The sequence below is a fragment of the Pholis gunnellus genome (assembly GCF_910591455.1).
Source record: "Pholis gunnellus genome assembly, chromosome: 7".
NCBI lineage: Eukaryota > Metazoa > Chordata > Actinopteri > Perciformes > Pholidae > Pholis > Pholis gunnellus.
The window spans coordinates 25,512,728-25,525,394 of NC_136533.1; the positions used below are offsets into that span (position 1 = coordinate 25,512,728).

The 12,667-nt window shown below is 44.1% G+C and overlaps 2 protein-coding genes across 2 annotated transcripts; one reads left to right on the top strand and one right to left on the bottom strand.

Annotated features, from left to right (window-relative positions):
* Positions 1-4,747: 4,747 nt before the first annotated feature.
* Positions 4,748-5,651, top strand: rep15 (RAB15 effector protein; the record flags this gene model as incomplete). Its single annotated transcript, XM_079163632.1, has 2 exons — positions 4,748-5,023; positions 5,106-5,651. 2 exons carry the CDS (start codon positions 4,748-4,750, stop codon positions 5,649-5,651), a joined length of 822 nt encoding a protein of 273 aa, XP_079019758.1.
* A 2,308-nt stretch (positions 5,652-7,959) lies between these two features.
* poglut3 (protein O-glucosyltransferase 3) lies at positions 7,960-12,191 on the bottom strand. Its single transcript, XM_079163093.1, has 6 exons — positions 11,942-12,191; positions 11,303-11,500; positions 10,451-10,734; positions 10,120-10,324; positions 9,301-9,497; positions 7,960-9,085 (listed from the first exon to the last, which is right to left on the bottom strand). Exons 1-6 carry the CDS (start codon positions 12,177-12,179, stop codon positions 8,645-8,647), a joined length of 1,563 nt encoding a protein of 520 aa, XP_079019219.1. The 5' UTR covers positions 12,180-12,191; the 3' UTR covers positions 7,960-8,644.
* Between the last annotated feature and the right edge of the window lie 476 nt (positions 12,192-12,667).

Sequence of the window (12,667 nt, forward strand, 5' to 3'; positions counted from 1 at the left end):
GCCATTGTCTCACTGGAAGTATGTCTGTGGTTGTTATCATGGCTTCATGAGACTGTGTGTGTGTGTGTGTGTGTGTGTGTGTGTGTGTGTGTGTGTGTGTGTGTGTTGCAGATGGCGACCACAGAGGGTACCATGCTGCAAATAGAAGCTCTCTCTGAAAGCATCAACAACCTCACAGTAAGCACACACACACACACACACGCACCAGCTGCAGGTAATGACTCGTGCAGCTCGCTCCCACACAAGATGCTCTTCATCGACTCAGAGGGAGAACTCTGAGGGAGGAACCATTACAACCAAAGCTGCTGCTATCAGGCCCATGCCTGATGTTTTGGGTCTTTTGCTCCTGTTGTGTTTGCTGAAGTCATTTCATTAATTGAACCCTAAGGCTTTGGATCACGAGCATGTAAAACCACGTCTTGATAGCGTAAATATCTCCAGTGAACCAGTGGAGCCTTGAGTACCATGTTACTATATTCAGTCAAAAGAAATGTGTAAAGAATCATTATTATTAACATTATTATTATTACATTTGTTATTTTTTTTAATGTTGAAAGTTAAGAGCAAATGTATGACATTGTGAATTAAATCCTTTCATTTATAATAATAATCGTAGTGATACGTAGTAATACCACAATGTGAGAATACAAGTTAAAAACAACTCATTCCGTTCTTCACCTATGCTTAGTGTCTTAGAGTTGGATCAGAAGAGTGACAGCTCTCTCACGCCTGTATGGTTAATATGTAGCTGCAGCCAGCAGCCGTTAGCTTAGCTTAGCATTAAGACTGGAAACGGATGTAAACAGCTAGCATGGCTCTGTCCAAAGGTAACCCCCTCTCGAGTTTACTAATTAACGTGTTACATCTACTTTGTTTAATCCATACAAAGAAGTGCTAAAAGGACAATTTAAGTTAAGTTTAATTCTGTGATGTGCAGGACAAATGTCTTGGCCGTGAGCAGTAACTTTATTTCTGCTGGTTGCCTGGCAACGACCGGCAGTTTTTGTTACCTTTGGACAGAGCCAGGCCAGCCCTGTTTCCTGTCTTTATGCTAAGCTAACTGGCTGCTAGCTCCAGCTGCATCTTTAGCACACAAGTGTGGCATTGGCCTTCTCATCTAACTCTCTGCTATAACCCTATTTCCAAAATGTTGAACTATCCCTTTAAATTAAAGTGCACAAAATAATTTAGTAAACTTATCGAAATGAAACATGTAGGCAGTATTTTAATGTTCTAATGTAGCTGGTCGTATACTTAATGTATAATTGGGTTCTCTCTGAAATGAAGTGCAGTAGAATCATAAAGAAGCTGCTTCTTGTTGCTGAGCTCGGCTGTGACTCTGGTTGTGCTCTGACTTGGGATACGTTTCCCTCATTCATCCTGCAAGGTGCCACTCGTTATGTGTAGCATTGTAGACATAGCTGTTATCATTTCCACTAACAAGTCATTCTGAAGGTACTGCCTTTAAAATCAGGACCATTCTTTCCATAAATCTTTGTCAAAGTTGACGCTTGAAATAGAAAAACATGCTGTTTGTTCTGTGTTGTACCATAAAGCAATCGGACACAATAAGAGCCAGTGAAGGTCTTATTTGTTTATCCCCAGTTATACTGAAACTAATTGTGTAAACTGATCCCAGCTCAGTGGTAAACGACGACCCCCAAGCTCTCTAACCCATTGCCACTCCAATGATGCTTTGCTTTCAGTACCTGCTCAGCCGAGACGAGCTGCAGAAGGAGCTGAGGCGATCTCAGACGGCGCTAGTTTGAAGGACAATGACCTGATGCCGTTGGCTCACTAATGCTGTCAATCAACAGTGTGACCCCTGAAGCCCCGGCCTAACGCTCATACCTCATGTAACACCTACAGCCGCTCTGAAGTCGCTCTGTGCTGGACTTAGGAGCACCAGTGGAAACAGTCATCATGTGCCGCTTACAGAAATCTTTGTTTTCATTTCTACAATAACTGAACTGTTACTCATTAGCGCTCTGGGGTATTTCTGTTACTGCTTCCCTTGTTTATCTATACAATGTGCCCTCAAATGATCCCACTGTGTACTCTGTATACTTTACTGGTATATGAACGGGAAGAACAGGGACACACTTCCTGCCTCATGGCAATCATGTGATATAAAAGGCTATGACATATTTTGATGGAATATTTGATTGCTCAAAGGTAACAAATGGAGGTTCAGCCACTCTGAAGATCTCCCAAGAAACGAGACAAGATTGGCCCAAATTGGAATTTGATTCAATCAATGGGACGGAAACACACACGTACACATTGAAGTTTGTGTTGAGTTAAGTTCCTCAGCATGATCACATTCAAATTAAGAGACATTAACAGCATTTGTTGGTCCAAACTGGTTGTTTCGTTAGTTAAAAAGGCTGAATGGGACACAAAGTGGTCCATGTTTCTTTGCTGAAATGACTTATTGTTTCAGGAGGTAAAGATTCACTGTAGATGATTTACAGTATTTACTATAAACTGAGATACAGAAGCTACAGAGAAAACATTTGACTCTACGAAAGCTTCTTGATAAAAGGTCAGAGAAAGAACAGAATTGCTTTGGAGCCTGGAGGTAATGGAAGGACCTGAATGCTCCTCAGCAATGTGCTCAGGGACAGTCTGAGAGACACCATCAGTGATATTGTAGATCATTACTATTGTAGCATCCAGCAACGGATCTGTGTTACAGTTAGTTGGTCAGATAAGGTGATGTATGAAATGTGTGAACGAAAGGAGCTGTAGCACCGTGGGAAAGTGGAAATGTATTCACTTCCAATCAAGCCCAACCAATACATGCATAGTCGGCTATATTTGAGGTCAGTTCAGGACGTGCCACCATTACATAATCTGTTCGCTGAAAGCACTGGCAGCTTCATATCTCTGTTGCAATTCTGAATGAATAAAGATGCACTAATCTATATTTCTATATTAAAAGTGGATCAAATAACGTAGAGATGCACCGATATTGACTAGAATAGCTGGATCAGTTGTTGTGACAATGGGCCGATCCGGTATCAGATACCATTATTTTAATAAAGTACAATTTAGTACATTTCCATCTATGTATTTGTTTGTTACATTTAGTTTTACAAAGTTATGGAAGCATTGTTGAAGTCGAGCCTGATGTTGCCTTACACATAAAGCACGATCCCACAAACATCCAGCTTATTAATAAACGCTGGAATCTGATCAGTACACAGTATCACTATCGGTACTGAAGAAGGTGTGGTGTGAGTCCCTAGTGTGATGTGGAACGGGTCGTTTGTAGTGCTGAACGCACAGTGAATTATCACTCTGCAGTCTTTCATCTCAGTGTTTTGGTTATACGGCCCACAACTCTCGTGATAAAGTTATTTCTCTGCTCTTGTCAACCCTGTTCCAGCAGCACGCCACTGTTTTCAGTGATAGACTCACTGTGATAGACTCACTGTACTACCTGCTCAGCAGCAACAGCAGAGACACACAGTGGAGCATTTAGCAGCTAAAGAGACAAACATTTTTCTAAGAAGTAGGTCCTAAAAAAAGGAATCCGTGTATAAATGTATTTTTATGTTGTGTATATGCTAAGAAATAAATGAAAATGTTGGCCAACATATCATTATCTTATTTTGTAAACTCTCGAATTGGGCACAAAAGAACTGTGTCGCTTCAACAGTATAAAATGATGGCAATGTTTGGTCTGGTATCAGCACAAACTACGGATAATTTGACCCTGTTCTCCCACTTTGTTCTATGGTGTACAGCACTGTTTCTGCATATGTGTAACTGACCCTGTCCATGTAGGGAAGATAACCTACTTTACAAAGTATACGTATGAGTGCACAAAGAAGAGCAGAATGATACGATAGGGATGGTTGCTTTGAGGTTTTGAGTTTACAGAGAGGTAAACAGCAAATGGTAGTAGTAAGGTAACCTCAGGCTAATGCAAACACATACAGTACCTGCATTAACACAGTGGTAGGGTAAAACTATTGGATGATCCTACAGCTGGACTAGCTCACAAAAAGATGACGACCTATTGGTCATGAGACAAACAAATGTCAGATGAAGTCCCTCCTAACCATCAAGCCAGCCCCATCTACCAATCTCAATGAAACTGCCCTCTCATCCTCCAATGTGACATTACAATAGAGAGCCAACCTTCCTTTTGAAAAGAGACAGTGAAGTATTTTGTTTAGCCATCAAACCCTTCAGGCTTACCTCAGTTAACTGGTAAGATGAGTCTTTTGTTGACTTACCTAAAATGTGACAAGTTACAGACACCACACCCCTGCTAACACTGTCGGCAGAAAAGCTGGGATAGAAAATCCTTTTTATTCTACTGAAGGTTCTGTACACGTCAGGAGACTGAAGACTGAGCTTCACATACGGCGCCACACACACACACACCTGTGTATCTCAGCAGGGCAGGAGCGAAGGGCAGGTATTGGATTTGCAACTACGGAAACCTCCAGACCCATCCTGGTGAGTATCTTTAATCATTTTTATAGATATCACACCATGTTATTCCCACTGTATTTGTGCATCGCATAGGTGGACAGAAAATTAGTTTTTAATATATAACATGAACAGATATTCATGTCTTCACTGTTAAATGAAAGACCGGACAGTAGCAATGGATCCATATGGCAGGACAGCATTAATACAGATGTAACTCAAAATACGAGACTCAACTTTTACCACTAATCTTTCCAGTGTATCAGGGAGACCACTCTCTGATCTCCATCATCAGTCCACCATGGGCCAGATCATCAGCAAACCCTCTTCCAACCCCTTCCAGAACTCCCAATTGTTCTCTTTTAAGTACCGCTCCACAAGCCGCCCCTCCAATGATCAGAACATGCCCCCTCGACCGAGCATCTTCTCCACACTGAGGCCCCCCGTTGCCAAACCCAACAATTTCATACCTCTATTTAACGACTGCATCTCTGCCGCCTCATCCAGAACTCAAGAGTACCTCCTCTTCAAAGACCCAGAGGACAAGTTCCACCCAAGCCCTGAGGTGCTCACTCAGGTTGGTAACTTTGTACAGCACCTCTTTAGAATTTCACAACAATTCTTTTCATTGGTCGCTAAAACATCTTGTCTTCCAACAGGTCTTCCTGATGACATACATCTCTCAGAGCGTCAGCCTGAACATCACAGACTCCTTTAACTGCACGGCCATGACGCCCGAGCAGCGCATCCTCCTCGGGGCCGACTGGGTCTGGGCTGTGCTGAAGAAGCCCACCAAAAACCCTCAGATCCAGATCGCCGTGCAGGTCCTTCACCTGCACGACAAGGAGGAAGCCGAGGAGGACGGCATCCACCCGGATGCCCGCAGCGAGTCTGTCCAGATTGCCCAAAAGGAGTCCTGCAACAAGACCATGTACGAGAGGATGGTGGACTTCTGCACCTCCATCGGCAAGGACTGCTACGCCCTCTTCTTGTTCTTGGGGAAGAAAAGCGACAAGGGCAATATTTACGGCGTCCTCAGCAACAACTTTGAGGCTGCCATCGGGAAGTGTGATCAGATTGACAGAGCTCTTATCGAGAACTTCTTCAAAGGCTCGAGGTATCTCTATACACCTTCAGGAATGATGCAGGCCATTGTCACCAATAAAGAGGGAGACTCTCTCACTCTCATGATTAAATTCAGCTGAACCAGAGGGACTCGTAATATTTAATGGCCAATAACTCAATTTAGTAATAAAACTTTATGTGGCAGAAATGTGTGGTTTCTTGGTGCATCTCTGTAGGAACAACCTCCAGACCTACTAAGACGTTGAGTTTGTTAAAGTCGTAGGAGAAGATTCTGGTTATTTTCTATCTATCCCAGGTGTTGATGGTGCTTCTCACAAGAATGTCAGTTCACTTGTAAAGATTTCTGCTTTTTACTTGGAGTCCTGTTTTCTAACATCTTAATCTAGTCAAACACGTCACCTTAAAACACGTCATTCAAAAACAAGACCAAACAGACACGCTCTGAAAAGAGCTGCACATTTCATCAGACCATTTCTACAATAGCAGAACACGGCGCTCAAGCTTAGAGGGTAACTGGAGAGCTACACAGTGTGTGAATGTGTTTTAATCAGTTGTCTGCATCACGAAAACACAGATCACTGTTCACAGCGACCGAGGCTTTCTTCACTCTGATGTTTTGCATATTGCCACTGAGCAGCTTGAGCAACATGATCTACTGTTTGGATTTAAGCGGAGAATAGTGTGGAAGGACATTTACTTGAAACTACTCAGCTTGAGGTGAATTCTTGTTTGCATTGCATATTGCATCAGGTGACCTGAAGGCTGGGTGCAGATCTAAATATCATAGAAGTGATGTTCATCATCTGCAAGCAGAAAGAAAAAGGAATTTATTAATTAATTAAAATTAAATAAAAGTTCAAATTAAAATGAAAAAAATAATGTCTTAGTGAAAGTATATATGATGCTGTTCCCACACTCTTTCTGGGTTCATACCATTTGTTCCATAGATTTGGTTCTAATTGTAACCATTTTTATCAGTGGAGAATTGATAAAAAAATATTTTTGTCAAAATAATAACGAAGCAGAAGAGTATAGGCACTGCACCACAACCTTTTCTTGTTTGTCATTGGTAAACACATTGAGTTCCCCTGGTCTGTCAGATATCTGAAATATCTCACATGTGCTTCCACAAAGGTTTCAAACACCTGCTGAAATAATGACATTCCAATCAGCCTCAGCTGCAATTTGTGTTGTGCCACTTAGCAAAGGTTAGCATGCTAACACGCTAAACTAAGATGGTGAACATGGTACATTACCTGCTTAGCATCAGCATGTTCACATGGTATATTAACATTGTGAGCATGTTAGAATCAATCAGACAACAGAATGTGTCTTTGCTTTGATAAATGCTGGAACAGAATCAAGTCTTGGAGTGACTTCCAACTTGTTGGCTCTCACAGAACACCGTGGATTTACAGTGTAGGGCTGTCACTTTGTATTCACAATAAGAACATCATCTAATGATCAAAATGTCAAAGTCTGCAAGCAGCCTATGATGTTGAGCTGAGGACCCTCTTAAAGTGCACTTGCATGCCCTGACCTATGACGAAACTGAGCTGAACAATAATAATGGCGCACAGTGATTGGATAATTACAACACAGGGAAAAGATAAAGACTATGCTGAAGTCCAGGTTACTCTTTGTTAGTCTGAGTAACAGCCCTAGTACAGTATGATGCAATTGTAAAAGATCTGGACTGGTATTGTTTTTACACTTATCAGTTTGGCTGTAGTTACTGGACTCCACTTCCATGAGCCCGTTTGTAGCCTTCTAATGGGACACCACCATTCCAGTGTTACATGTGTCCTCTGGCAGGTGTTCACCACGCACGAGTCTGGAGCCAGAGGTGCTGCATCTCTGTACTCGACTGGGAAGCACTGTGTGTGGTTAACAGCAAAACCAGCTGCCTGACCCGGTGAATGAACAGAGCCGCGTGGGCCCCGGCTTCCTGTCGTGATGAGGCAGGATTAATTGTCTATGTAGGTCAGCCTGAGAGTATCTGAATGGGATGAGAAGAGCAGGCGCTGACAGCAGGAACAGGTGTTGTGTTCTTCAGAGAAGAACAAGTGGTAAAGTGGTAGAGGACTTCTGGAACGCACTTCTAGTCTTCTGACCACTTAAAGCGCTGTAATCTACATGTTTTCATTCACACACACATTCATACACTGATGCCATCAAGGAACCGCCTGCCCATCAGGATCAATTTGGGGTTCAGTGTGCGGCCCAACATGCTTCAACATGTGGACTGGAGGAGCTGGGGATCTATTTCAACCAATCCTCCTCCTTCATATGTGGACCTCCCTCTCACCTCTCAGACACAGAAGAGCAGCAGCCTCCTCTGTGGGGAACAGGGAGCTGAGCGCTGGGTCATTGCAAACTCATTGTTTCTGATCTTTCCAGTAAACTGTGATAAATACAAATCATTTCGGATGAATTTATTTAAAGATAATACTGTCTACAAATATCTAATACAAAGGCACGTTTACAAAGCAGTCATTTCATCCTCACTTGAATCATCAACCAGGGCTTTACAAAAGGTACAAAACACACATTAAAAACAAGAGCAGCATTCTCATCTTGAGAAAAGTTTCCTGCAGCCTGGTCTTGAAGTGGCTGAGGAGTCTTTAGTTTAAAGGGACAGTGTGCAGGATTTAGTGGCATCTAGTGGTGTGGCTGCATAGCCCTCGGCTCACAGGACTGCAGTGAACCTGTGGTAACGCCATGAAGACCTCATACCATGATCACACTACTGTAGGCAGTCAGAAGGCGGCTCATGTTGACGCGGTTTGAACTACGGTGGTCCTCGGGTAACATACCAACGTGAACGGCTCTCTTTAGTTTGCCCGCTCTGGGCTCCTGTAGAAACAAGGACCCTTTCCCTCTGTAGGTATGAAGGACTTAACATCTCCTAAACCTACACACCGGCCCTTTAAATGATTCTCCAAACGTCCTGTACTATCCAAACTAAAGGCACAAATCTGAACTGTAATACTTATTGTAAACTGTGAGATCCACATGTTCTTGAGGATCAGGAACATTTAGTTCTCTCTGTATATGTCAGGAAGGTTTCAGAGAACAAATGGCAATAATTAGAGACTAGAGGCCGATTCCATCATAGTTCGTCCTTCATATTGGGTTCTTCTTCGCGGATGTTACGCTCACATGTGCACACAGCAGAGTGGTCGTCGGGCTGAGGCACCAGTTCCATGTCTGCGTGCCGTGTAGGCTGACCCGTCTGCCGCTCAGAGTACATGTGCATCACTGTGTAGTAGTAACAGTACAGTCTGCCGGGCTGCAGCAGCTCGCGGACCACCGTCTGACCGGCTCTGGCGATCTCTTGTGCTTCGGCGTCGTTCTCTTTGGCCCATTGGATTTTGTCCAAAAGGTCCGACAGGTTTCTCTGGACGGAGACGTAGTGAGTGCCTGCTTTGAGGTGGCCGTAGAAGTATTCATAATACTGAGAGTCCTGCTTCAGAACCAGACTGTTCCCCAGCATCAGGTAAGGGAACCGATACGCTGCCACTGTTCCATCCACGTTCACCTGGTACTTGTACTAAAAGAGTAAAACCATTTTAAGTATCAAGTGATGCTGGAAGTGAGAGCATTTATGTTATTGTGTGTATCTACTTGTGGCCTTGACCCTTGTGCATCCCTTTAAAAAATAAAATAATATACGAGTATTATCTTCCACTGCACATTGCCGCTTTACGTTACAGGAGAAACGTGAATTAGAATGAAACTTCCACTCATGTCTTCATGTGTCCTTACCTTGAAGAAGTCAAAGAACCCAACGAGCGGTGCTTTGCCCACATCTTTCTCCCGGTCTCTGAAGAAGAACCAGCCTGTGATTCCTGCATCCAGCAGCTCGGGGCTCTTCTTGGACAGAGACACCAGCTGAAGACGCTCCTCTCGACTGTCCCGGCCACGGAAAAAGGCCCGGTCCGTTTTGTTCATCCACGGAGGCCCTGGAGGAAGTGGTCCAAATGTTATCCCGAAAGAAACTGTGACCATGTGATGTCCAGAGAATTTAAGAACCAACCGGATATATAACAGGGAATATTAAACTGAGCTCAGTGTGCAGTTCAATATATCAATGAAATACCTTTTATGTAATTCCATACAAAAACACCCAAAAGAAAGAAGCACAGTGTCAGCTGTATAGTAACATGTGGGCTATGGGACGGATGATGTTGACCAATAACAGCTATTTTGTCATCAGGTGGTAGAAATTCCTGTATTTTTAATACATATATATATATATATATTGCAGAAAAAAATGTGTCCACCATCGTGCAGCCCAAGTTCAAACCACAGTAGGAACAGTGAGGCACCATGTTGACTTTAGTCAAGAGCCTATAACGTACAAATACCAGTCTGCACAACTTTAGCTGCTACATGTTCAATTACAATATGCCTCAGTGTTAGTATTGAAATGTGTCAGTCTAAGTCCAAGTCTGGATCTAAAGACCAAGGTAACACAGGGACAGATACATGAACTCATAGATGATGGGTAACGTACACAGATATTCAAATCAATACCTGAGCTTCACCGTGGCTAAGGTGTGTGTGTGTGTGTGTGTGTGTTACCTGTGTTTCCCTGGACGGACAGCAGGTCATTGGTGACACCTCTCATGGTCTCCAGGGTGGAGTGTGTGACCTCATAGGTGGGGAGGACAATGTCCCGAGTGTCTACAGAGCCACACCACGACAAGACCGGAACAGCATCCGCCCTCCTCGTCTCTAACGGCCAGTCGCCCACATTGATGAAAAACTCCACATCAGGCACCCTCACCTTCATTAAAGATCCCAGGAGACTGAAATCAGCAACCACGTGATGCCACGTGCAGTCTCTGCAGTAGTATTAAGATATCACACGCAGTAAATGGGCCAGTGGGATCCTCGACATCTACAACCTTACCTTCCTGGTGAGAGAGAGCAGCATTTCGTCACTGAACATCTTGAAGTCGGTGTATTTCCCCAGCGTACGGCGGTACAGCTGGTTGTTGATGATGGCGTAGTGAATGAGGCCTCCTCTGTTGATGAACCTGTGAGGCACTTCCTGTCTGAGACGCTGCAGGTCGATGGTTGGAAAAGCTTTGAAGTCCGCCACAACCTGAGGTTCCTCGGCGGGACACTGCATGACGCTCTGCCAAACGGAAGGCTTGGGCTCCGGACAGTCGCAGTACTCATGATAGACCGGACCTGAGCGTGAGACATCACACTCTGGGTTAGATGAGGGAGCCGAGGTGGCTCTTGTTCCATCTGTTCTGCATCGCATCTTACTGTCGGCACCCTCAGAGTTAACGGTGCAAGTGTTACACTCTTGTTATGAGACTAGAAATGAAATGTAGTCCAGGAAACAGTGGTCATGTTTTTGAGACAGTGTGGTTACAAAACGTCTTCACGTTTAAAGCACATGTTGTGCTTTATTGAGGAGTTTGTGCCGTGAAGTGAAGCACCATTTCAAAACAATGATATGAGTTTAATTAGCATTAAAATGGCAGGCTCCATGAGGAGCTGTGTTTTAAGGCCAGCACCCACTGTGCATACATTGCATCTATTAGCAACACGGCCCTATAGTGTGTGGAGCACGTCTGTCTGGAGGAGGGGTCCTCCCTGAGGCTGCTTCCTCACAGGACAGAGGGTGTTTGTGTGCTGCACAGATTTAAAAAAAATCCCTTTAGTGATATTGGACAATATAGATAAAGAGCACTTGACTTGACTAATGAACATGTGCTGGGTTGTTATCCCTGCATGACACAACACCAACCTCGGATGGTGTAGGGAGACTTGGCAACAGAAGCATCTCGGTGGAGGACCTCCACCTGGAGGCCCGTCAGCACGGTGCCGTAGAGCCGGTACCTCACCACGAAGGACCCGTCCCCTCTGTCCAGAGGTGGGGGGACGTGAATGCGGATGTACTCCTTCTTGTCCAGCGGAGTTATCTTCACTTGAAAGGTGTCTTTACCTAAGCAACACACGTACACAACATGTCAGTGACCTGGAGGACTCAACCAGTCATCTTGCTGGTTCAAGCAGCAGCCTGGCGCTGATACACGGCGGCCCTTTGTTGTTAGCTGACCGAAGACATTCAAAGACCTTTTTTCAAACGAGCACTACAGCTGTGTTGAGGCTCAGTGAGACATTGGTTAGGATTATTACACCGTGGTGTTCGCTCATCACGTCTCTCCGATGCTAACCCGATCAAACCACGGTTGAATGGGGTCTAGGTTTCATCTGTTGATGGCGGACATAACAAACTGTTCACAAAACGTTAGTTGTAAAAAAAAAAGAATACGCACGAAATGAGCTAGCTTAGCCTTTAGGGAGCAACCGCTCCAGTGTTTCAGTGATCCAAAGTTTGACCCCGGGGCTCTCTGCGCATACACGGTGTTTGTGGTCGGTTTACCTGGAGACAGAGTCAGGTTTTCTCCGTTTGAACCGACCGCCTGGATGAAGAAGTAGCGGACAGGTAGCACCGTGTCGGCGTTCAGCCCTGGACCCCAGATGAGACATCTCTCTGAGGGGATTCCTTCACAGTCAGACACCGGGGAGTTTATGCTGATTAATACCACCAAAACTATCAACTTAAGAATTAAACCATCCCGGAAAGGCTTCACTAAGTCTACGCTACGCTCACACACCATATTCCTCCAACTGCTAACAGTTACGCGTCTAAATGTATTAAATATTGACTGTAAAGTTTTGACAAAAACTCCTACGCTGACATGTTGGTGTAGAGAGACACGCCCACTTTCCGGTAATGCCTTCACGGGATGTTGGAAATGTTAGATGTGGGTTGTGATTCCGGACTTTAGACCTCCTGTTCAGTATCGAGAAAAGCATCTCGAGCACTCAGCTGTTGTGGAGCATTCAATTGCTCTACAACACACTACAGATTACAGCCTAATATATTGGAATTCATAAATCATTCATAAATAATCCGTTGGTGTCATTGGTTTTATATGACAATTTCGTTAGGATACCCATTATTTTAGTTAGTGTATATATTATGAGGTCAGTATATTATAATTATTACTATGAATCAGTGGCGGCCATGCATTTTATACCTGGGCCTTCACTGCTGAAATACCACCATATAACCACATGATGGCGCCACAGCTAGGGTTATTAT